Here is a 24,473-nt window from a genome sequence, read left to right on the forward strand (position 1 = left end):
ATCAACTTGATTTAATACTAATAGGAAACAGCAAATGGAATTCATGACTCAAAAAAAGGAAGCCACTATTTAAAAAAAAAAATACAAGTACTTTGTGCAAAGCAGGAAAAAAAAATCCCAATCTGAAGAATTTATTAGAGTCTAATCCCCCCACAACAACCGAAACCAGGGCTGCCTACCCAATAATCCCGCCTGCCATTAAAATATTAAAGATAAATCTAATCGTCTCTTTATCCAAAATAAGCGACTTTTATGTGGAGAGAAAATATCTAACCCTTGGGGAAGAGAATTACTCCTAATGCAGCAAATGGAATTCAGTTGGGAGGGCAAAACTGGGTTTAAAAGCAAATGAGATGGTAATAGAGATAAAGCCCAGTATAACAAATTAAAAACACTCATTTACACGAATTAAAATCCTTCCTAAAGGAGGATGAATGTTCCAAGTGGGAGCCCATTGGACAGCCTTGTTCCTCCTTGGCCCACAGGAATGCACGCAGCACTTCTAGACCAGAGAGAGGTCTAAGAGGTGGTGATGGGAGGGTGCAGGAAAGACTTTCTTCTGTCCCCATCTCCCCCAGGCTGGTCTAACCTGTGCCCCACAACTTCCCTCACGCTGCAAGCCAGAAACTCGTGCCTCACAAGCAACAGAAATCCACACCCCAAAATGATCATTGCCCTCTCTGCCTGGATCTTTGGAGCCCTCAGCCTTACACACCATCCCCAACCTCAAGCTTAAGGATTCCTAACCCCACACAGTGTCCACAGCCTGGCACTTAACATTCCACACTGGGGATGACTAGCCTGTGGCATTTGAGTGTGTGTTAAGAAGAAAATATATGTTGGATTATGAATTGAACATGTGTTCCCTGAGCCATGATCCTTTTAAACAGAAGTGTTTGAGGAGCCCTGTCACTGTGGGGAGTGGACTCCACACCTCCCACTGTCACCCAGTGCTTGCCCAGCAGCCCCAGGGAATCTCTGGCGTGAGCAACAGTGCTCTGAGCAGAGGCTGTCCCTTCCCTGCCGCAGCTGCTCAGCAGCACCACTATCTGCCAGCTGCTGCATCACAGGGGAGGGGAGGAGAGAGTTGCCCGGGATGCACCATTGCTTGATTCCCTGCCAGGCTGGGGGAACCTCAGGGAGAACAGGTTAGGAGCTTGGTCACCTCTGCCTAAGCCTGGGCCCTGGAAGGCATGTAGCAAAGGATGGTCCCTTTTCCCACGCAGCCACCCAGGGCAGCCCAAGCCAGCAGAGAAAGAGAAGCTGAATCTGAGAACCAACAGCTAGTTACAGTGCTCTTATTCCCTACGCCAGCCCAAGTTGGAGAACCTGACAGTTGCTGTAGCTTCATCAAGCTGCTGGTGGCCCCCTGCACACCATACACCAGCTGCAGGTAGCCGGAGCTCAGCATGTTTCAGTCACTACCCCTCTCTGGCCCATGCACACAGGGCTGCAGGGAGGGAGGCATACGAGATGGCTATGCCTGCTTTAGCTCCACTGGAGGAATCCCCAGCCATGGACTTCAGAGGTTTCTGCTCCCGTTATGCCTCCTGAGCAGCACAATGGGAGTGGAACAGGACAGAGAATCTGCCCCCAAGTCCTGATTGTGGCTCCTTGACCTTTATGAAACGAGGTGCTCAGCCCGCAGGCTGAGAAGATGGGATACCCCAGCTACAACACAGGACTCCCAATGCCACACTCCAGTGCCTCCATCCACAGTGCCTCCTAATGCCACTCCATCCACTGCCTCCATATACTAGAAAGCCCATCCCACACTTGATCTATCGTGCTGCACTCTGAACTCCACAGTCCCACACACAATCCTGACCCCACGTGCTCAACTCCTCCCCCGCAACCCTACACACTGGCTGGATTTCCCATCCCTCCCATAATCCTCCTCCCTGCACACCGGGAGCCCCAGTGCAACGTACTATCTTCAACCTATCCCCTCCAATCCCACGTTGCCTAGAATCCCGTGTTTTATAAACAAACCTCTCTCTGCTCATGGTGAGCCTGTCCAAGTCACTCCACCAAGTCCTCAGTTCTTCCTCTCTCCCCATATACCGAAGTGACAGTTCTCAGAGCGGAGCGACTCTGAAATCAAATCGTCATGAACAGGAAGCTCAGACTTTTATTATTTCACATAAAATGGAATTAAATGTTGTGAGAGGAAAAAAATTCTCATTGGTTGGCTTGATCTCTGCTCTGAGCAAAAATGTCCATCCTCAAGCAACATCAGGTATGAGGGGAAGAGAGGTATGTTCTGCTGAGTTTTGTATTCCCAAACCAGCTCCAGCCTATCCTCCTAGTCCCTTTCACCTCCCCAGCCCACACCCCCGTTGGATTCCAGTTCCATTGGGAGATTATTGGTCTCTCCAAAGGCTGGGGTAATGAGACAGCTTCTCCAGTGCAGTGTGGTTGCTTTGTGCTACTACAACATTGTCTTAGCCCAGGGAGGAGCCCCCTAGAACATGGTGGTGTAGAGGCTGTTATCCACTCCCGCTCTCCCACTGTCAACATAGCAGGGAAAAGGAGCCATGGCTGGAGGAAAGGAGGGGTAGCCAGAATATCTCCATTTCATGCAAATCGTTAGCTACATTTTAGTCTGTTGGGGCTATTTGTAGCCAGTGTAATTTAGAGCACACCTCAGGCTGCTTGAACGTAGCACAGAGGGAATGCCCTGTGAAGAAGCTGCACCAGAACTGAGGTGGGGACAATAGGGACACCCTTCAGCAGCTGGAGATCACTGAGGTGTAGGGTCAGTCACACTGGCCATGTCCCATTTCACCTAATCTTTCATGCCATTAGACAACCAAAAGATCTCGCTAAGCTGAGGGTTAAGGCTGCTTCAGGGGCATGCTCAGGAATTTGAGTGCTATTGAAGGGGCATGTTCTGTGCCCCCGCTGCTGTTCTGGGGCTGGAGGAGCATGCTCTCCTCCCCGGCCCCTGGGGCCAGAGGAGCTGTCAGCTCCCACCACAGCCTTGGGGCCGGAGGAGTTCTGTGCCCCCCACCTATTATTGGGGGGGAGAGTGCCCCTGCTTGTCGCTCCTTGTGCACACCCCTGCCCTGCCTTGTACCAGGGCACCAGCACAAAGAAGAATGTATAGATCCAAGAACTGAACCCAATAAATGCAGATGTCGTTGCCTTACAGCCCCAGTGTCTGAGGGAGTTAAGGACCTTGAAAGCCATCAGCTGGCTGTAGATCAGCCTGTAAAGCTGGAGAGAATGCTGGTAGGTAGAAAGAAGCAGCAGCAGTGTGGGAAGCTAGCACTACTGTAATCTCACCAGGGAGTGAAATGGAGAGACAAACCAATCGGTAGTGGTACTGCTCAAAGCTCCACCCACAAACCAACTTTAGCCCATCTGAGACACTAAACCAAGATGCCATTCACAATAGGTTATGCACATCTCCAGAGTGAAGTAGTTAAGAATATTAACATTTGAATTAAAAAAAGAACAGGAGGACTTGTGGCACCTTAGAGACTAACCAATTTATTTGAGCATAAGCTTTCGTGAGCTACAGCTCACTTCATCGGATGCATACTGTGGAAACTGCAGAAGACATTATATACACAGAGACCATGAAACAATACCTCCTCCCACCCCACTCTCCTGCTGGTAATAGCTTATCTAAAGTGATCACTCTCCTTACAATGTGTATGATAATCTAGTTGGGCCATTTCCAGCAAAAATCCAGGTTTTCTCACCCTCCTCCCCCCCCCACCCCCGCAAACTCACTCTCCTCCTGGTAATAGCCCATCCAAAGTGACCACGCTCTTTACAATGTGTATGATAATCAAGGTGGGCCATTTCCAGCACAAATCCAGATTTTCTCACCCCCCCACCCCCATACACACACAAACTCACTCTCCTGCTGGTAATAGCTCATCCAAAGTGACACTCTCCCTACAATGTGCATGATAATCAAGGTGGGCCATTTCCAGGACAAATCCAGGTTTTCTTACCCCCCCCCCCTTTTTTTCCAAAAACCACACTCACTCTCCTGCTGCTAATAGCTCATCCAAACTGACCACTCTCCTTACAATGTGTATGATTATCAAGGTGTCCATTTCCAGCATAAATCCAAGTTTAACCAGAACGTCTGGGGGGGGGGGGGTAGGAAAAAACTAGGGGAAATAGGCTACCTTGCATAATGACTTAGCCACTCCCAGTCTCTATTTAAGCCTGAATTAATAGTATCCAATTTGCAAATGAATTCCAATTCAGCAGTTTCTCGTTGGAGTCTGGATTTGAAGTTTTTTTGTTGGAAGATAGCGACCTTCATGTCTGTAATTGCGTGACCAGAGAGATTGAAGTGTTTTCCGACTGGTTTATGAATGTTATAATTCTTGACATCTGATTTGTGACAAATTATTCTTTTACGTAGAGACTGTCCAGTTTGACCAATGTATATGGCAGAGGGGCATTGCTGGCACATGATGGCATATATCACATTGGTGGATGTGCCGGTGAACGAGCCTCTGATAGTGTGGCTGATGTTATTGTAGGGAGAGCAGTCACTTTGGATAAGCTATTACCAGCAGGAGAGTGAGTTTGTGTGTGTGTGTTTTGGGGGGGGGGGGTGAGAAAACCTGGATTTGTGCTGGAAATGGCCCACCTTGATTTTCATACACATTGTAAGGAGAGTGATCACTTTAGATAAGCTATTACCAGCAGGAGAGTGGGATGGGAGGAGGTATTGTTTCATGGTCTCTGTGTATATAATGTCTTCTGCAGTTTCCACAGTATGCATCCGATGAAGTGAGCTGTAGCTCACGAAAGCTTATGCTCAAATAAATTGGTTAGTCTCTAAGGTGCCACAAGTACTCCTTTTCTTTTTGCGAATACAGACTAACACGGCTGTTACTCTGAAACCTAACATTTGAATTGTCATCAGTAGACTTCAGTCTTAACAACCCCTGTCATGAATAGGGGCAATTCATGCCTCTCTTAGAGCTGTTGTTTCAGGCTGCCTGTAGATGCAGTCAGATATCACTGCATCATTTTACACTCTGTTTACATTTTTAAAGTTATCTTTGCAACCAGAAGAGCAAGACACTTAATTTTTTTCTTTGAACATTTAGCTTCTGGAAGTAAAGATGGCGGCCTCCAGAAAAAAATGTCCAGTTCTTCAAAATGCCACACACCTGCCCTATTTCGATCCTTGAGTCTCACCTTCAACATCTGTCTTCTGAATGGTGATGTGCTAAGTAATCTTGGAGTCCTTTTTGGACTCATGGCTGCTCATTGATTGCCTAGATAGCAGCAGGAGCCAGAAATGCTTACTTTCCACTGAGGCTTCTAAGGAACATGTGCCCTAGCCTATTGAATGCAGATTGCACCACAGTGATCTGTTTTTAACTCCTTATATTACAATAGATGCTAACATTGTTTAGGTTTGTGAGGGAAAGACTGTGAGGAACTCCTGCCGGGCCTGACAAAGCTCGGTGAATGGGCAGTGCCGTTGTAGATTGAATTCCGTGTTGGCAAATACAAGGCAGTGCACATTGGGATGAATATTTTGAAAGTACTCGTACATATTGCTAGGTTCTATATTAACTTTAGCCATTCCTTGTGGACAGCTCAATGAAAGCCTCTGCTTAATGTGGAAAGAGAGTCAAAAAAGCAAACAGTTTGGATGTATAAAGAATTGCATAGAAAAGACTGAAAATGTTCTAATATTGCATGAATCAAAGGTACACTGTCATGCAGAATACTGTGTTCAGGTGTGGTCATCATATCTTACAACAGCCCAGAGATGGGAAACAGGAAGGATTAAACTGAGGCTTGGACAGACTTCCCCATAAGGAGAGATTGGGACTGTTTAGAGAAGAGGTTCTAGTCTGACCTCCTGTATAATACAGGCCATAGAACTTCCCCCCCAAAATTCCTAGAGCAGATCTTTTAGAAAAACAGCCAATCTTGATTTAAATATTTCCAGTGATGGAGAATCCACCACAACCTTTAGTAAATTGTTCCAATGCTTAGTTACCCTCGATGTTAAAAATGTATGCTTTATTTCCAGTCTGAATGTGTCTAGCTTCAGCTTCCAGCCATTGGATGGTGCTGTACCTTTCTCTGCTACACTGAGTAACTCATTATCAAATATTTGTTCTAAATGTAGGTATTTATCGACTGTAATCAACTCACCTCTTAACCTTCTTTTTGTTAAGCTTAATCTATTGAGCTCTCAAAGTCTATCACTATAAGGCATGTTTTCTAATCCTTTAATCGTTCTTGTGGTTCTTCTCTGAACCCTCTCCAATTTATCAGCATCTTGAATTTATCTGGAATTGTGGACACCAGAACTGGACACAGTATTCCAGTTGCACCAGTGACAAATACAGAGGTAAAATAACCTTTTTACTTCTAGTCGATATTTCACTGTTTATGCATCCAAGGATTGCATTAGCACTTTTGGCCACAGAGTTGCACTGGGAGCTCATGTTTAGCTGATTATCCACCACAACCCCCAGACTTTTTTCAGAGTCACGACTTCCCAAGATAGAGTCCCCATCCTGTAAGTATGGCCAACATTCTTTGTTCTTGGATGTACTCGTTTACATTTAGCTGTATTGAAATGCATGTTGTTTGCTTGCCCACAGCTTACCAAGCAATCCAGATCGCTCTGTAGTAGTGACCTGTCCTCTTCATTATTTACCACTCCCCCAATTTTTGTGTCATCTGCAAACCTTATCAATTTTGATTTTATGTTTTGTTCCAGGTCAGTGATAAAAATATTAAATAGTGATGAGCCAGGAATCCATCCCCACGGGACCCCTGGCCACACCTGCTTGATGATAAATCCCCATTTACATTTTGAGACCTATCAGGTAGCCAGTTTTACATTTAAAATTAAATGTTATCCATTTAACATCTGCCATGTTAATTTTATATTGGTCTAGTTTTTTAATGAATAAGGGGGAACATGACAGAGGTACACAAATAATAGAGATGTTGCAGGGTGTCCCAGAACATACCATGGCTTGGCACTGCAGCCTCTGCTCTCGGTTCCCCAATCCACTCATATGCATCCAGGAGTTTTAGAATAATGTTCTCTCCCTTGGAGTGCAATTTAGTCAATCCTCATGAAATAAATACTGTTCCTCCTTCCAGGCTCAAACCCTTCCTTCCTTCCTTTGGGCTTCTTGCGTTTACCCTCGTTTCAGGGCTTCAGACCTTGGCTGCCCACTTCCCTCTGAGCAGGGGAGCTCTGCCAGTCCCACTCTAGCCTCTGAGTCTCTCTGGGGAGACTTTCCTCTAGGTCTCTTCCTACCCCTGGTTTCAAACTCCTTCCTGCCATAGAAGGGTCTCCTTCTTAGGACCGTGGCTCTAGTCTGTCAGGCTTCCCCACAACCCAGCATTATGCATACTCCGTGGAAGGAGAATCTTCCTGTAAAATCCTCCTAACAGAGGTAAGAGCACTCTTTTTAAAAATCCTCAGCAGGTAGTCACATGACTCAGGCAGCTGAACTCATGCCCAGCTGGATCTGGTAATACTTCCAGTAAATTACCTATTCTTAAAGAGGTCATGCCTTAGAACAGGGTTGGTTGGCCCTAGTCCCCTCCTGCCTTTAAATGAGACAGACTACCCTGTTACAGAACAGAGTAGAGAGGTAATTTGAGTTCTCCTATTCACCTGTCTCAAAATGCAAGAAAAGGGGGCCAGCCAATTAAATTAAAAGACAACAAATTTAAAACATCGAATGAAGTATTTTTTTTACACAGTGCATAATTAACCAGTGGAACTCATTGCCACAAGTTACCACTTTTGATGCCAAAAGCTAACCAGGATTCAAAAAAGGATCAGATACTTATATGGATAATGAGATCATCAACAGTTACATTAGACAGCATAAATCCTTGTAAACACTTATGCTCACATGCTTTACGATATAAGGCACCCACTAAGGGCCTGTCTACAGTGGGGAAATTTTCTAAATGATTTTAAAAATGGTTCAATTGAACTGATTTTTAAACACTTTTTTTTGTAGTGTAGACCTGGCTTTAGGTGGCTTAAAGTGTCCTGGTTTGTTTTCATTCAGTTAGTTTTCAGACTACTTGAAAGTGGTTTAATAAAAATGGGCAGCCCTAGACCAACTAAAACTGTATCTATGTTAAGGTTCTAATTAGTTTTAAAATCGGATTTAAATTAACTGGTTTCAAAACAAATCAGAAAATTTCCCGAGCACAAACAGGCAGGGAAAGGCACTTCCCACATTGGCAGCATATCCTGTTACAGAGTATCTTGCACCTTCCTCTGACTCATCTGGGGTGTGGGCCTCTGCCGGAGACAAGATACTGGAGTAGACGGAGCACTGCTCTGAAGTGGGGGAGCAACTCCTTAACTCATAACAGTTAAATTTCTTTTATCTGTTTTACAGGCAACAGGGAGCAGCTAATATGAAAATGTGTATATGGGAACCAGAAACCCCCAGTGTCCAGCTCTTACCACTCAGCAGCCATGGGAAGAAAAGATGCTTCGTCTGGTGTCTAGTTCCTACTCCGAAGCACCGGAGGTGTCAGGCCCCAAGCCCTAAAGAGCCCTGCTCGTAGATCTGTTTCAGCTGTTGCCCAGTCCCTGCCACAGAGGAGACCCAGGCAGAGGAAGTATTTTACCAACAGCTGCTCACTGCCTCAGCTGAGGATGCTCCACCCAAAGAATATGGAGATGTTCTACCCCAGATGATGAGGAAAAAGAAAAGCCATGGCTATTTCTGTGTCTGTAACAATTACCAGGCACATGAGGAAAAGAAGACACACACGTTATGGTGAATGGTGGGGATGGAAAGGAAATTCTGGCTCCTCTGACGTCAGTGACGAAACTCCCATTGACTTCAGTGGACCCAGGATTTGACACTCTGGTTTAATGGATGTAAGTGGAAACTGATGGGATGATTTTCAATAGATAAAATAATGAGTACTACTCAGTACCTCCCTAGCGCCTTACTAAACACTAAATGTACTGACATTAAATAATATTTAAAACCCCACCAGTGAGGCGGGCAAGTACTACAATGGACTAGCAACTACTAATGGGAAACATTCTGAAAGGCATGTAAAAATGTTATATTCTATCACTCTCCTTGTATTTTGAGTATCCTACTGAATAGTCACAAAAATCAATAAAATGCTATTTAAAGAAAAAATCTATCCAATGGAACATCTCAGCTATCCTAAGACTAGCAAGAAATCTCATAAGTACGTTGTTGAAAAACATTACATATAAAGGACAACACGAGAGCCATAGATTCAAAGATTTTAAGACCAGAAGTGACTATTTAGACTGACCACCTGTATAGCATGGGCCACACAGCCTTACCTTGTATAGCATAGGCCACACAGCCTTACCCAATAATTTCTGCATGAAGCCCATATCTTGTATGTGAGCTACAGCATATCTTTTAAAAAGAAATCCAGTCTTGATTTAAAGACTTTGGGTGATGGAGAATCACCCCATCCCTAAGTAAGTTGTTCCAGTGACTAATTATAATCACACTTAAAAATTCACACTTTTTTTCTAGTCTGACTCTGTCAAGCTTCAGTTTCTAACCACTGGATCTCAGATAACAGTATACTGTATTTGTTGATACAGCAGGTAAGTATTTATTCTGGACATCATAACCCATTATATCCTACATCCATAAGAAATGATAACCCATCACTGAATGATAATGATCACACCAAAAGTTTTATTTTGTCTTGTGTCTTTCATACAAGAAGGATCCCAAATACATCACAGAATTAAATGAGAGAAGAGTTAAAATAACAGTGCAGCGTGAGAGAGATGAAGAGTTTTAGGCAAAGTGGAAAATCTTTTTTTTCACATGATGTTTGAAAAGAGGTGGATAGTAGATGAACTGGAAAGATACAGGGAGGCCAGTCCTTTGGAAGGAGCAGCAAAGGACAAGGCTCTCATGCCAAGCGAGCTGAGATTGCATGAAGTCAGAGGAAACCGGTGGCATCAGAGCAGATGAAGAAGTGGAAGCGGAGGGGAGCAGAGGGAGATAGGGTCTGTGAGGCTGGCTGGAGCAAATCCACAGGAGGTTTTGTAAACAAAGAGCAGGGTAATTTTGAACCAGATGCTGAAATAAATTAGATTGAGTGGGAATTGCGTGAGGGAGGGGGTGATCTAGTCATGCTTCTTTGCAAGTGTGAGGAAGTGGTAGCAGCTCTGTGTGCACATTGGATATCTGGGACTTTGGGTATCCACAGTTAAGAAAGCTGCTTTAGTGAGAGGAGGTGAAGGCAGAGAGGGAGTCAAGGCAGTAGAGCACATGGCCAGTACTGTGGGATGGGATAAGGTGGGTTTGCTGACAGAGCCTGTGGGAGAAGAAGGCAAGTTCAGAGTTGGGTACAATGCTCAAGTTACAGAGAGAGGGGGCAAATCATTGGAATGTAGGACTGGGACAGACTTCAAGAGGTCAACTATTCCAGCCCCCTATGTTGAGGCAGGACCAAATAAACACAGACCCTTCCAGACAGGCGTTTGTCTAACTTGTTCTTACAATCCTCCAAAGACAGGGATTCCATAACCTCCCTTGGAAGCCTATTCCAGTGCTTAACTATCCTTATAGTTAGAAAGTGTTCCCTAATATTTAACCTAAATCTCCCTTGCTGCAGATTAAGTTGACTATTACTTCTGTCTTCAGTGGACATAGAGAACAATTGATCACTGTCCCCTTTATACCAACCCTTAGCATATTTGAAGACTGTTATCAGGTCCCTTTTCAGTCTTCTTTTCTCAGGACTAAACATGACCAGTTTTTTTAACCTTTCCTCATAGGTCAGGTTTACTAAATTCTTTACCATTTTTGATGCTGTCCTCTGGACTCTCTCCAACTTGTCCACATCTTTCTTAAAGTGTGGTGACCATAACTGGACATGGCACTCCAGCTGAGGACCCCCAGTGCTGAGTCGAGGGGAACAATTACTCTTGTGTCTTACATTCAATGCTCCTGTTAATACAGCCTAGAATAATATTTGCCTTTTTCATAACTACATCACATTATTGGTTCATATGCAATTTGTGATCCCCTATAATCACCAAATCCTTTTCTGCAGTACACTGCCTAGCCAGTTATCCCTCATTTTGTAGTTGTGCATTTGATTTTTTAATTCCTAAGTGTAGTAATTTGCACTTGTCCTTATTAGATTTCATCTGGTTGATTTCAGACCAATTCTCCAATATATCAAGGTCCTTTTGAATTCTAATCATGTCCTCCAAAGTGCTTGCACCATCTCAGTTTGGTGTCATCTGCAAATATTATAAGCATACTTTTTACTTCATTATCCAAGTCATTAATGAAAACATTGAATAAAACCAGACTCAAGACAGACCCCATGTGGAACCCCACTTGATACAGTCCTCCTGGTTTGACAGTGAACCATTGATAGCTACTCTTTGAGTACAGTTTTTCAACCTGTTGTGCACCCACTTTATAGTAGTTTCATTTAGACCACATTTCCCTAGTTTATTTATGAGAATGTCCTGTGGGATTGTGTCAAAAGCCTTACTAAAAATCAAGCTATAATCACATCTACTGTTTCCCCCAATCCCACTAGGCCAGTAATCTTGTCAAAGAAGGAAATTAGGTTGGTTTGGCATGATTTGTTCTAGACAAATCCACGTTGGCTTTTACTTATCACCCTATTATTCTCTAGGTGCTTACAAACTGATTACGTAATAATTTGTTCCAGTATATTTCCAGGTATCAAAGTTAGACTGACTGGTTTATAATTCCCCAGGTCCTCTTTAATCCCCTTTTTAAACACTGGTACTATGTGTGCCTGTCTCCAGTCCTCTGGGACTTCACAGGTCATCTGTGATTTCTCAAAAATAATTGCTAACAGTTCAGAGATTGCTTCAGCTAGTTCCTTAAGTACCCTAGGATGAATTTAATCAGGTCCCGCATAATTGAATAAAGCTAATTTATCTAAATATTCTTGTGATGGGTGGCTGCCCCTCACTGGCAGAAAAGGGGTTAAAAGCAGCCCTAGGGAGGCTGTGCGGGAGGCAGCCAATTAGAGAAGGGTCAAAGGGAGCAGCCAATCAGGGCCACGCAGGCCCATATAAAAAGGTAGCTACAGGGCAGAGGAAGGTAGTTCTTGGCTGGGAACTTGGGGAGGGAGGACTGTGTCTCTGGAAGGCTAAGAGACTTATCAGCACTCTGGACAGAGCAGTGATGCCAGCAAAACTGGGGGAGTGAGAGACACTGGCTGGCTGCTGGGGTTTGTAGGCTGAGGCAAGGGCAAAGAAGATATTGGGGCCATGAGGAAATGGTCAGACAATTTGCTGCAGTAGTCACTAAGGGAAGTGGCTGAACAGTGGATTGCAGGTCCCCTGGAAGTGGGGAGCATAGTCTGTGGCACAGCTGGAGGGCTGTGTCACTGAAGAGGATGCTGTGGTCCTTGGAAAGATGTGGGTCCAAGAGCAGGAATGATGGTGGTGAGGAACCACCAGAGGAGGGTGCACTGGCAAACTGAGCTAATTCCCAAGACAGCCATCAGGAGGTGCCATAGTGGTGAGTGAACCTTGTTACAATTCTTTAACCTGTTCTTTCCCTATTCTGCTTTGTGTTCCTTCCACTTGGTTGTTATTAATTGTGTTAAACATCTGGTCACAATTAACCTTTTATGGCAAGAGTGAAACAAAATAGGCATGAAACATCTCAGCCTTTTTGGTGGTGGTCATTAATAGCTCACCTTCCCTGCTAAGTAGTGGACCTACTCTTTCCTTTGTCTTTCTCCTTGCTTCTAATGTATTTATAAAACATCTTATTGCCTTTTATTTGCCTTTCTAGGTGTAACTCATTTTGTGCCTTAGCCTTTCTGATTTTATCCCTACATGCTTGAGCTATTCTTTTATACTCATCCTTAGCAATTTGTCCATGTTTCTACTTTTTGTAGGATTCCTTTTTGATTTTCAGGTCATTAAAGAGCTCCTGATGCAGTTGTATTGTCCTCTTACTATTATTCCTACCTTTTCTTCACATCAGGATAGTTTGTTGTGCTGTAATTGTGTCTTTGAGAAACTACCAGTTCTCCTGAATTCCTTTTCCTCTTAATTTTCTTCCCATTGGAACTTACCTAACTCTTCTCTGAGTTTGTTAAAGTTGGCTTTTTTGAATTTCACTGTCCTTTTTCTGCTGTTCTCACTCTTTCATGAAGCCATCATTTCATGATCACTTTCACCCAACGTGCTTTCCACCTTCAGATTTGCAACCAATTCCTCACTCTTAGTCAGAATCAAGTATAAAATAGCTGCATCCCTGATTACTCTCCCTTGTTCCCCCTTTGAAATAAGAAGTTGTCCCCAGGACACTCCAAGAATTTATTGGACACTTTGTGGTTTTGTCATGTTACTTTTCCAACAGATATCTGGATAGTTGAAGTCCCCCATTGCTACCAGGTTTTGTATCTTGGATATTTCTGTTGCTTGTTGTAGAAATGCCTCATCCACCCCCTCCTCATTCTGAAATGGAAGATTTGAGTCTAGGAAATTTGAGGAGATGGAGCTAGGCCTGAGGAGATCTCTTTCCCTAAGAGAAACACTTGTGTCCTTGAGATATTCAGCTGCAGGAAGTAGAGAAGAAGCCAAATGTCCATTTGGTCAAGACAGGGTACAAGGGTGAATCACAGAAGGTGTCAAACTATGTATAGCCAAGTATCCTCAGCACAGAAATTATGGCTCAATAAAAGCCAGAGAGAAGCTGATGGAGGTACATAGAAATGTGAAGACAATCAAGAACTGAGCCTTGTGGAACTCCACTGAAGGGGTGATCTTTGCACAATATAGGTGTCACTACTAGAGATGTACAAAGAGTATGATAGAAGGGAGCCAGAGTTATCTTCCAAGTTATGGAGGCAAGGCCAGGAGACTGGGGAGTTGCCAAAGTATCAAAGGAGAAATAGAAAGGGAAGAAGAGGGGGAAAGATGGCATTATAGGCGAATAATTACAAAGCCAATGAGATGCAATTTGATGAGAGGATGTGATGAAGTATTTGGGGAAAGGCAATCAAAAGGAAAAAACAAAGCACCTCCAGTGGCTATTTGCAAGAATGCCAGTGCCCACTCAATTTCTGTATTGGCACCCCCCACACTTATTCTGTTCCCATCAATTCCTCATATCCTGAGATTGGAGAAAGGTGAGAATGAAAAATCTCTGGCCCAACTTTCAAGCAGCTTGAAACTACCAGATATTATTCTCATGGGCCAATTTAGCTACCAAGACATGTGTTTACCATCCACCTCCATACCCCAGGGACTTTGTTGTTGGGCTAGATGAGCTCCTTTGTGTTTTTACAATGACCCCACGTGTGTCAGCAATGGGATTTGAACCCAAGACCTTCAGTATTCACAGCGTTGGCACCTATTACTTAGGCTAAAGGAGTAAATTTGTTAATATAGCAACTGTAGGAGACCAAGCACTTGAGGGGGATAAAGACCCACTGTCAACCAGTGTGGGCTACATTTGGAATCTTCAAAATTATACTAAAAATGCCAAGTCAATAATTACTTTTGCTTGTTTGCCAGAGTTTTTGGACATTGTTGCATCTGTGGGCTTTACCCATGCTGTGAGTGGATCTCTTCTGAGATTTGGGTCTGGAAAGGTATGTAATGGGGACTATCGGTCCTTGAGGCCCTCTTGGGGCAGCACCAAAACCTTCACTCACCCCTTCCCACTGGCATCCCTGGCAAGAGGCTCAGCTGAGCCAACTCATGGCTTGACATTTTGGGGATTAACTTCTAGTCTAATTTCTAGTCAAATTTCAGAGGAAGCTCAGGGAAGGCCCCCCAGCTAGGAGCAAATTAAGTGAAGCTGAGCCTATTTAGATTGAACATCTTAAGGAAAAGTGTAACCTCAAAAGGAAGAGAGCCTGAGTGGGATTGTGATTGCTAGAAGCCAGTGATGGACAAATAAATGACCCTTAATGGTTTGTTCTTTTTATTCTATCTGTTTGAAGGACTGGATAGACATAATGGAGCTAGAGACCTTTGTCCATGTGGATTAAGCTAGACTCCTGCAGTGAAGCCTCCTCCAGAAAGGGGGATTCTGTTTTCTAACCTGAGCCACAATGAATTGTCTCTGTCACCATCTCTCTTGTTGTTCTGCCCTTGGCCCTAGAACAGGTGTCTGGTAACTATCTGGAGTTCATGGTCACATGACTGACTGGTGCAGTTGGAGGTCAAAGCAACCCAAATACAATCCAGTGTTGCAACCAGAAAAGGGGTGTGCGTGTGTGTGTGTTTTTTGTCTCTAGAGGCTTCTGTATCTGACACAATTCCAGGAGAGCCTGAGAATAAGCTAATCCATCAGAATGGGATCTTGAAAGTTTAGTGGAGACCTCTGGTAACTGGCTGTCCTCAGCCACTGAATTCTTGCCAGTTAAAGATACAATCTTGCTGGGTCTTCCCATGGCTAACAGTTTAATCCAGGGAAATGAAATGACAGGGAAGGAGCCTTGCATGCTCAAAGCCCAGTTGCCTCTGGCTTAGCAGAGGGTTAGAGCACAGGCAAACCTCTGATTTGTTATAGACTTAGCAAAGAATTCTCCAGTGGAGACGTTCAGAGTGGTGAAGTCTGGTGCACATGCAATGGTTCTCCTACCCCATTATTACATTTTAATTTGTATTGAGGTCAAAATGGTTTTCCATCTCTTTGTCCTGCATGCCTCTTTCTACAACCTTTCAGAAAATAGCATATTTGTTAGGACCTACTGACAATGGATCTGTAAGCTGAGCGGTTACCCTGTTGGCACAGTCAGCTCCTAAAATAAGGAAAAGGCAAGTGGCACTGGGATCACATATGGATAATGGTGGATGTCTCTTTAATTTGTATTTATAATCTAACATTTTATAATTTTGGATTTAGTTTTAAATTGTGTAGAAATACTTTGTTTTTTTTACACGTTGGCCCAAGGCTAAATTGCTATTAATAAACTAGACTTGGACACTCTCTTCCCTGAAGGCTCAGTGTTTAAATGATGTGAACAACTTCCATCTTCACTGAGAAATTAGTTGCATTACAGTCAGCTGTGGGTTGTTCCGGAAGGGGGACTGAAGATTGCATGCCCCAAACCTTGGCAATGTTGCCTTGAGGGGTCACAGAAAGACATCTGAACACACTGAATCTGGGCAGCACTGCTTAACAGCCATTGCCTGCAGGGTTTCTCTAGATTCTCCTCCTGCAGATAGAAGCTATTCTCCCTTGGTAGAACCCTTAAGGAAGGTTAAAGGTGCAAATGCCCCTTGTCCTCTCCTAGGGTACAGCTATACCTGCTGACTCAGGAAGGTGCAAAGTTCTCCACCTGCACCAGCATCTCTTATGTTAGGAGTATGGTTTCAAATGCACCTTAGCTAAGGGTGAGTTTCTCCCCCAGAACAGGTTCCTAAGGGTGCTTAGATCCCACTCCATTTTCATGGGATTTGTCTATGGTCAGTGCCTCCTTTTTTGGAGGAGAGCATGAGCCCAGCAGAAGCATGCCAAAGGCTTGACCTCTGCTAAGACACCAGCGGTTGACACTCTGGATCTAACTAACCTGTGTTGGGGAAGGTTGTGGCTGAGTTGCTTAAATGTGCATCTTCTAGTGACTTTCTCTGATGGGCCTCAGTAGGTTGCAGCCAGTGCAGGAAACAGTTGAAGACACTCTTGAGCACAGACTTTAGAGGTGCTTCAAGGCCTGTTAAAATATAAATCTTTGAATGACATAGGACTAGTCTAGCTGAATGGCTGTTGAGTTGATTTATATCCTATCTTAGTTCAGATGTTTGGGGTTGAAGCTGCTGGCAATCCTATGGCATAATCCCAAGAAGGCAGAGTAGAACACCCCTTGGGGCCCATGACTCTGGACTGTTGTCCCCTGGATATATGCCAGGGTAGAGATGTGGCCTCTTGGGTGAGACACAGGAAGATTTAGCGCCTCTATTTGTTCTATCTCATGTGTTTGTGGGGAGGGATGAGGCATATTGTAATCTTCTGATCTTGTGTCTGGGTTGTGGAGGGAGCCCCCTAACTTTTGGCTTAAATGGGCTCTTGCTTGTTGAGAAATTGCATTCAGTTCTATTTTCTTAAACATACAGAAGTCTTTGTGCTTGGGGGAGGCGGGCAGGAGGGGAGGTATCCTATAAATGGAATGCAATCACTGAAGATGTTCCTCCATTGAGGACCACTCTAAAGCCTAGTAATTGGAATTCCTCCATGTGCAAGAGAAGCTATTCTTCCCATTTCAGCCCAAAGTTGATAGCCATTTTCCTATTCTCAAATGATGTGACTAATAAGATGAAGAATGGCAGGAGGAGCTAAGGGAGATGGGCAAATGTGGTACTACTCTTCAGGAAGAAAAGAGTGATCCTGTAGCAAAACCTTGGAGTAAATATCTGAGACCTCAGAGATATTTAACGAAAAGCTGGGCTCTACTGAGGGTAGGAAGAGAAGGGACACTGCCCACGTAGTAGTGTTGAGCCTGTGTAGGTGAGGAGAAAGGATAATGCCTCAGGGGGAAAGAGGCACATACTCTCTACCAGCAGTTACTACATAGCTACAACAGGTGTAGCACATGATCCTCTCAGCGCTCTTGTGAAGCAGGGTGGGGGGAGTGAGGGGAAGGACTGGGCATGGCCACACACATTCACTTCAGGGCACTAAGGCCTGCTGGTAATGCCAGAAAACCCCATCACCCTGTGCACTCTGAGGCCTGGCTTTTTACAACCAATTAGCTGCCTTGCTGGGAGTTCCCTTGGTGTAGAGGACTCTGCAGCTCTATGCTGTCTGCTCCTGGTCCCTCTACACGGCAAGGTGGTGTGGCCAGAGTGTTGTACTCTCTGGTGATTCTTAGCCAGCAGACTGATCCCTAGGTGACTGACTGCTGGTGTAACATTAAGGTTCTGCCTCAGAGCTCCACCAGGGAGGGGAGCCAAGATATACCAAGGACCAAGCCGACTCCAAGACTGGGGAACAGAAGTGTGCCACTTGGAAGCCCTCAGGAGCTGACCCTGAGAGCTCAGGCTGTCACATTATAACTGCCTTCTCCGTGGGAGTGTTGGGTAGGGACAGGGGCTTTCTGTACAGTCTCCCATTCTCCCTTCTCCCCATCAGTACATTGATAGCTGGTCCAGCAGGACTTAGCCCTAAACACTGAAGTGTAATGGAACTTTGAGCACTAGGGGGCATTCTGAGGGGAAGGAGGGAAAGCATTATAAAGAGCTATTGCTGGCAGGCAATTGACCTCACTTTTCTTGTCTAAGTATAACAAAATAGACTAGCCTTTGCCTCAAGGATGGAAACAGTTGCTCCCCACTGCACAAGGAATCCTGCTGCTCTTAAGTCATAGCAATTTCAAACTTTAAGGCCAGATTGAGTGGTGCCTCTGGGGTGTGTGTGTAAAGATGGCTTTAAGCTACCTCTGTCTACTGAATTCTGGCACCCTGGCTGGCCCAAGTAAGAGCAGCCCCAGGGGCTGCCTTAATTTAGGCCAGTATTAAACAAGCTATAGGCTGCTCTGCTGGCTTGGAATAGCCAGTGTTGGCCACATTCCTCGCCATGCCTTTGGCTGGCTCTTACTCTGTCTCCATTTGCTGTTTTTACCATCTCATGCCACTGGGGCCATGTAAAAGAGGTGGACAGTAAGGTGCCCAATTCTCTTCATGTCCCAATCTTCAAATACAGTTCCCTCTTGGAGATGTTTGGACTTCCTTTCTGCTTCCCACAAAACTACCTTCACTTCTCCCCATCTCTCAAGTGCTGTTCCTCTTTAGTAAAAGTACTGGATAGTTTTGTTTTCTTACACCTTCAAGCTGGGATGCAATTAACTCAAAATCAGGTGTGATCAAATTTTATCTTGAAATGTGTCTTCCTTCTGTTCTCTAGAATGTTGTATTGCAAAGCAGAATGGCCTGTGTGCTGACTGGGACTCACTAAAACATTTGTACTGTGACCCATAATCTGTGTGGAAGAGAGTACAAAGGAACCTAGCAGGCTACTCCACCCTGTCCCTTCTAGTTCAGTGTAATTGGAATCCCATCAAGTCCCCTTGGAAGGATTCCTGTGGGAGGGGAAGCAGAACAGGGTACCAAGTTTCACCTCTGAGCCATTCCACCCAATAACTGCCAAGGCAGTTTTCTATTGTGGCTGGAAAACACCCCATATCCTATAGGTGCTACTGCAACTGTTGACACTTGAGGGGTCATAATAATATTTGATGGGCACAAACTTCAAGAAGGAGGGGATCGTCAGGATGACAAACAGGTTATACCTAAAAGGCATGGGATGAAGTGTAGGCTTGAGAATTAAGCCATCTTTTCTGAAATTGAAGCCCAAGCACCAAGGAGGTGCTTTGCCTGCTGCCCAGGCTCTGTCCCTGTGGAGCCCCAGGCTTAGAAGTTGGGTGGGTCATCCTCTGTCTGCACTTCTTACCCGCCTCTTTGGGTCTGGGTGGGGAGGTGCTATCTGAGCAATGAGTAGTCTGTATCTCCTGTGCTCTCAGCTGTACCGTGTGTCCCTTGACCTAACTCATTTCAGTCCCTACCTTACCTCTGTTCCATACAAGTTGGATAGCACCTCACTCTTGTTTAAACTATTTACCTCAGAAATAATCATGCAACTAAGAAGGCTAATTATGCTGGGAGGAATCCCGCAGCCTCTTCAGCTTCCCCCATCACTACCACTTTGTGTGTCTCTCCCCTTGGGGGTGTGACACACACAACCCTCCTGCTTGGGCCTTGGCAGGCTCAGAGAGATGTGCTCAGGCATTTCAACTTCCGCTCACTCTGATGCCTTCTTAAAGCACTCCCAACCCACCACAACAACCCTTCTCTCCCCTCCGCCCACCTTCTAGCCTGGCAGCCTCCCCACAGCACAACTTCACTGTGGGCTCAGCAATGCCCCCTCCCCGGGGGTTGTGCGAGGGGCTGCCCCCACATTGCTCCTCGGTCCGCTTCTGCCCTCTGATCGTTCCCCCACCCCCCAACAAAGGCGCTAGCAGTGGCTGGGGGGCTTTCCCTTCGCTTATTTAAAACACCAGCTCCGAAGCCTGCACTTGGCAAATGCCCACAGCATGCTGGCCCTGGCCTTGCCTTGCCTTCCCCCTCCTGCTGTTGCCTTCTGCACCCACCTGTCAGACCTAGTCCCCGTTCAGACCCCACGTTCTGGGGGCCAGCAGCTGGCTGGGGTCGCTGGGCACCCGCGCTGTCATCAGTAATAACACCTGGCCCAGCTGATCGGCAGGGCCCCTCTCCGGGCTCCCCCCAGACACTGCCCCGATCTCCCCGCTCTGCCCTGCCAGGGTCCCTCCGTCCCAGGCGGCCCCCAGGTCCTTGCTGCCTCCACAGGGTTCCCCCATCTCCTGGGCTCCCCCCGGACCTCGTGTCCCAGGCCGCCTCCCCCTGGCCCCTCCGCTGCCTGTGCTGGAGCCTGCCGGCTTTTTGGAATTCCTAATCGCGGCTGGCCCCTGTGATTGGCTGCTCGGCTCTGACCCCACTTGGGCTCCAGGCTGGGCGGATAAAAGGGGCCTGAGCCGGGGGCTCCCGAGCATTCCCGGGAGCAGGCACTAGGGACCGGCCGGCCGCAGCATGACGGGCAAAGCGGGGGACGCGCTCGCCCACAGCCTGCCCAGCAAACCCAAACCCGACAGCGCGGCCAGTGCGCCTGGGGCCGGGGCCGCCGCTGGGCCCAAGCCCAGCTCCGGGCCCACCCCGCCCAGGTGCACCGGCTTCGGCATCCAGGAGATCCTGGGGTTGAACAAGGAGCCGCCCTCGCACCCGCGGGCTGCCCTGGACTCCCTGCCCGCCGGGCACCTGCTGGCGGCCCGCTCAGTGCTCAGCCCCGCCGGGGTAGGTGGCGTGAGCATGGGGCTCCTGGGGGCAGGCAGCATCCCCAGCTTCTACACCCAGCCCACCTTCCTGGAGGTGCTGTCCGACCCCCAGAGCGTCCACCTGCAGCCCCTGGCCAGGGCCCCCGGACAGCTGGACACCAGCCAGACGGCCAGCTCAGGTAGGCTCAGGCTGCCACCCTGGGGCTCCCAGCATAGCCGGGTCCTCTCTCCCCGCGCATCGGAGGAGTTGGAGCCAGGGCGGCAGGGAAGCCCGGGCTGCCCCCTGGGGGGCTTTATGAAAATTCGTTGGGGCGCCAGGAGGATGGGTTCGCGATGGGAAACCCCCGGCCGGCGGGTGCCACAGCCGGGGGCTCGGGGGATGGGGAGCGCCGTCCCCGGGGCTTCCCGGAGCCGGAGGGGAGCGGACCCCCGGGGCGCCGGAGCCTCTAACTCGTTTGCGGGGAATTGGGTGCCTCGCCGTCCGTTTGCTAGACGGCAGGATTCGCCCGGCCGCCTTCTCCGGAGCCCGGGCCCCGGCCGGGCGCGCTTCACCCGCAGCTGCCCGGGGGAAAGTTAGTAAATATCATAATAATTCCCCCCCACACACCTGCCCGGCGGGGCCGCACAGCGCCGCCCGCCCGCCTGTAACGCCCGGTCCGCATAGCAAATGCCCATCGGGCCGAGGGGGCCGATCCCATCCCGCCGCCCCTCGGGCGAGCCCGAGACTGTCCCCGCCCCATGGCAGAACCGATTGTATCGAAATGCGAGTCCCGGCGCCCTGCACCAGCGGCTCCTGGGCGGGGAAGGGAGATCCCGAGCTGCCGGAACGACCCCCGGCCCGGGGGAACGAACAACCACCCGGGGCGGCGAATACAGGGAAGGAGCCGCCGGGCGGCTCCGGGATGCGCCCCGAGCCACGCCGGAAATCGGCCGGCGCCTCCCGGGTGAGCAGGGCGGATTATCCCCCGGAGCCCGAGTTACCCCTGCGGCGGGGTCCTGGGGGAGCGGGCACAGCGCGGGGATTTCCCGCCCTCTCGGGGGTTTTGTTTTAAATGCCGCCAGGAATTAAAAACCAACGAAACTGGGTGCAATCGGGGCACAGGCGCGCAAAGAACCGGCCCCTCGGAGCAAAAGGGGGCCAGCCCCGAGACTTCCCCCGCCGCGCCCCGGGACAGGGGCTCCAGGAGGGCTCTGCCGAGTCCGGCCGACCCGGGGGCTGCCGCGGCGGGATCGCAACGAAATCCCCGCTGAACCAACGAAAAATAAAGCGAAACCCCAGGGAGATGCAAAGCAAGGGCCGTGCCAGCCCCTGGCACCCCGCGCCGGGCAGGGAGCCTCCGGCCCGGCCCGGGGAGGGGGCGCCAGCGCTGGGGGCCTCTGCGGAGCTGGGAGAGGCGAGTCCCCGAGCCCGTCCTCAGTCTGTGCCGCGTTTCTCTTCCCAGACTCCGAGGATGTTTCCTCCAGCGACAGGAAAATGTCCAAATCCTCCTTAAACCAGAGCAAGAAACGCAAGAAGAGACGGCACAGGTAGGAGAGCAGCCCGCTGCCCCCCTCCCCGCCTGCTCAGCTCCCCATCGAGCGAGACCCCGCAGGGGTACCCTGGAGTCCCCCGCACCTTGTGGGCTCGCCTGCCCGCCCGCCCCCAACAGCAGAACCTGCCCCAACCTTGGCTGGTACCTTTAGGCCTCTCGGAGCCTTATTTATTATTTCTATCCCCCAGGCCCTGTCGTGCGGGGGCACTGCACAGAGGCACGGGATGGCGCAGCCCCTGCCCCAAAGATTTTCCAGCCTCGGGCCCCGGTGGTGCAGTTGGGTCTGGGCATGCAGAACCTCGCGCTCATTTGGATCCAGCTGCTGCGCCGGGGCCTGCCTTGAGACAAAATGCACTAATTCGGTGTAACAGGCGATTGAAGGGGCTAGGGAGGAAGGATGAGGGTAACGGCGGTAGGACTGCCTGGTTGCATGGATTTGCTGTACCATTGATGGGTTTCAAATAAAAGGACGTTTGATTAAAAATATAAATAAACATGAATTAATGAGATCGGCAATCCCTAGTAGCCAGCCCAGGATTCAAACTGGGTCTAACCCTACCTTCCACCTCTATTCCACTCCCCTCTCCCTCCCCCTCCTCTGTATAGGTCCACGCACCTTCACATAAGAGCTAATTCAGCGCATAGGAACAGGGGCTCAGGTCTGACAAAGGGCACAGGAGGGAGGAATCTATCTGAAGGGAACGTTCTGCTTTTTGCTCCCCAATCAAAGGAAGCAGGATTTGGGGTTTGATTATGAATCGCAAGAAAATTACCCACAGATGGCATTTGACTTCAGTTAAGATCCATCATATATTTGCTACTAGAGAGGCACTCTGTTGCAAGGGTTGCAGGGAACTGGGGACATATTTTCACATGTGGTGGTTGTGCCCAAGAATTAGATGGTTTGGGAGGAAATTAATAAAGAGATTTATCTTATGATAAAATGCTGGCTTCCTAGAGATCCCCTGACCTGTTTAGTTAATGCTCTAGTGAAGGGTCTGCATCTTAAACAGAACACAAATTGTTCTTTTTATTGTTGGCAGTGAGACTTTGTACTGCACGTTATTGAAAATAGGTGACCCTTCCACCTATACAATTATGATATAGTAAAATATGGATTGTCCTAATAGGAAAGCTTTCACACCAAGTACATAAACAAGAGAAGTGCCAAAAAGAGAGGATAAGTATTAAGAAATTTGGTCATCTTTGCTAGTGGATTAGGAGGAGGAGGAGGGCTCCCCAGCCAGCAAGCCAGAATCTTTAGCCAGGTTCTTTGAATATTAATCTGATCCTGAATAAGTAATCTACAATATAGTATGTTAAAGTTTTATTGTAACTTCGTCATAATAAAAAGCTTGTTTGTTTATTTTGAAAAGCTACCCTGGGGGATTTATTCCCAACGGCTCTGGATCTTGGAACCTTGAAACCAGGCTACTACTTAACTCAAAAGATGCCTACAATTTTTAGGTGTGTGGGCCCCAGAGGCATCAATAGTTTTAAAATATTTCCTAAAGTGACAAGCCATTTATCCAGGGCCACTAGAAATGGGAGTAGTCGGGTTATTAAAACTGGACTCTGCAATGCAGTAGAGCAATTTTAGCATAATGTATTAGGCAAATAGTTTCTATCAATCACTTATTCATTATTAATAAAGTATTGAAGATCTTCAACAAGAGGTAGAACAAGCTGCCAAGGTAGATGAGGGAAGATGACTTGTTTGGTAAGGCACTTGTGTCACAGCTTTGAGATTTCGTTTCCCAGCTCTGCCATAAGACTGTGATATTTTGCCTCCCTGTGCCTCTATTACCCATCTGTAAAACGCAGCTAAAAATCACTGAGCCACATAAACATTAGACGCTACAGTGATGGCTAGAAGTACCTAGCTCGATTCTGGGATTGCCATGGCCAGCGATAGTCAGGACAAAAGGAGGTGGAATGGCCATCTATCAGGGATGGTTTAGGGATAATTAAATCAATCTTACCACAATTCAGGATGGGTGGATTAAAAGATATCCTAGTGAAAGCCTAGCAAGGATGCTGTGCAGGAAGAGACTAAATATCCCAGGATGGGTTAGATTCCCTGCTAGAGGTCCCACCCCAATCCAGGGGGATTGACTAGTGACCTAT

At 47.4% G+C, this 24,473-nt stretch overlaps 1 protein-coding gene across 2 annotated transcripts in view; it reads left to right on the forward strand.

The window, feature by feature from the left end:
* The first annotated feature begins 20,552 nt into the window (after positions 1 to 20,552).
* VSX2 (visual system homeobox 2) overlaps positions 20,553 to 24,473 on the forward strand; it is a 45,087-nt gene continuing 41,166 nt past the window's right edge. For both annotated transcript variants that reach the window (XM_048855977.2, XM_048855978.2), the window contains exons 1-2: positions 20,553 to 20,993; positions 22,257 to 22,341. In XM_048855977.2, coding sequence (XP_048711934.1) covers positions 20,573 to 20,993; positions 22,257 to 22,341 — 506 coding nt within the window. In that variant the 5' untranslated portion in view covers positions 20,553 to 20,572. The remainder of the gene's footprint in view (positions 20,994 to 22,256; positions 22,342 to 24,473) is intronic.

This window comes from Caretta caretta, chromosome 6 (assembly GCF_965140235.1).
Source record: "Caretta caretta isolate rCarCar2 chromosome 6, rCarCar1.hap1, whole genome shotgun sequence".
Lineage (NCBI taxonomy): Eukaryota > Metazoa > Chordata > Testudines > Cheloniidae > Caretta > Caretta caretta.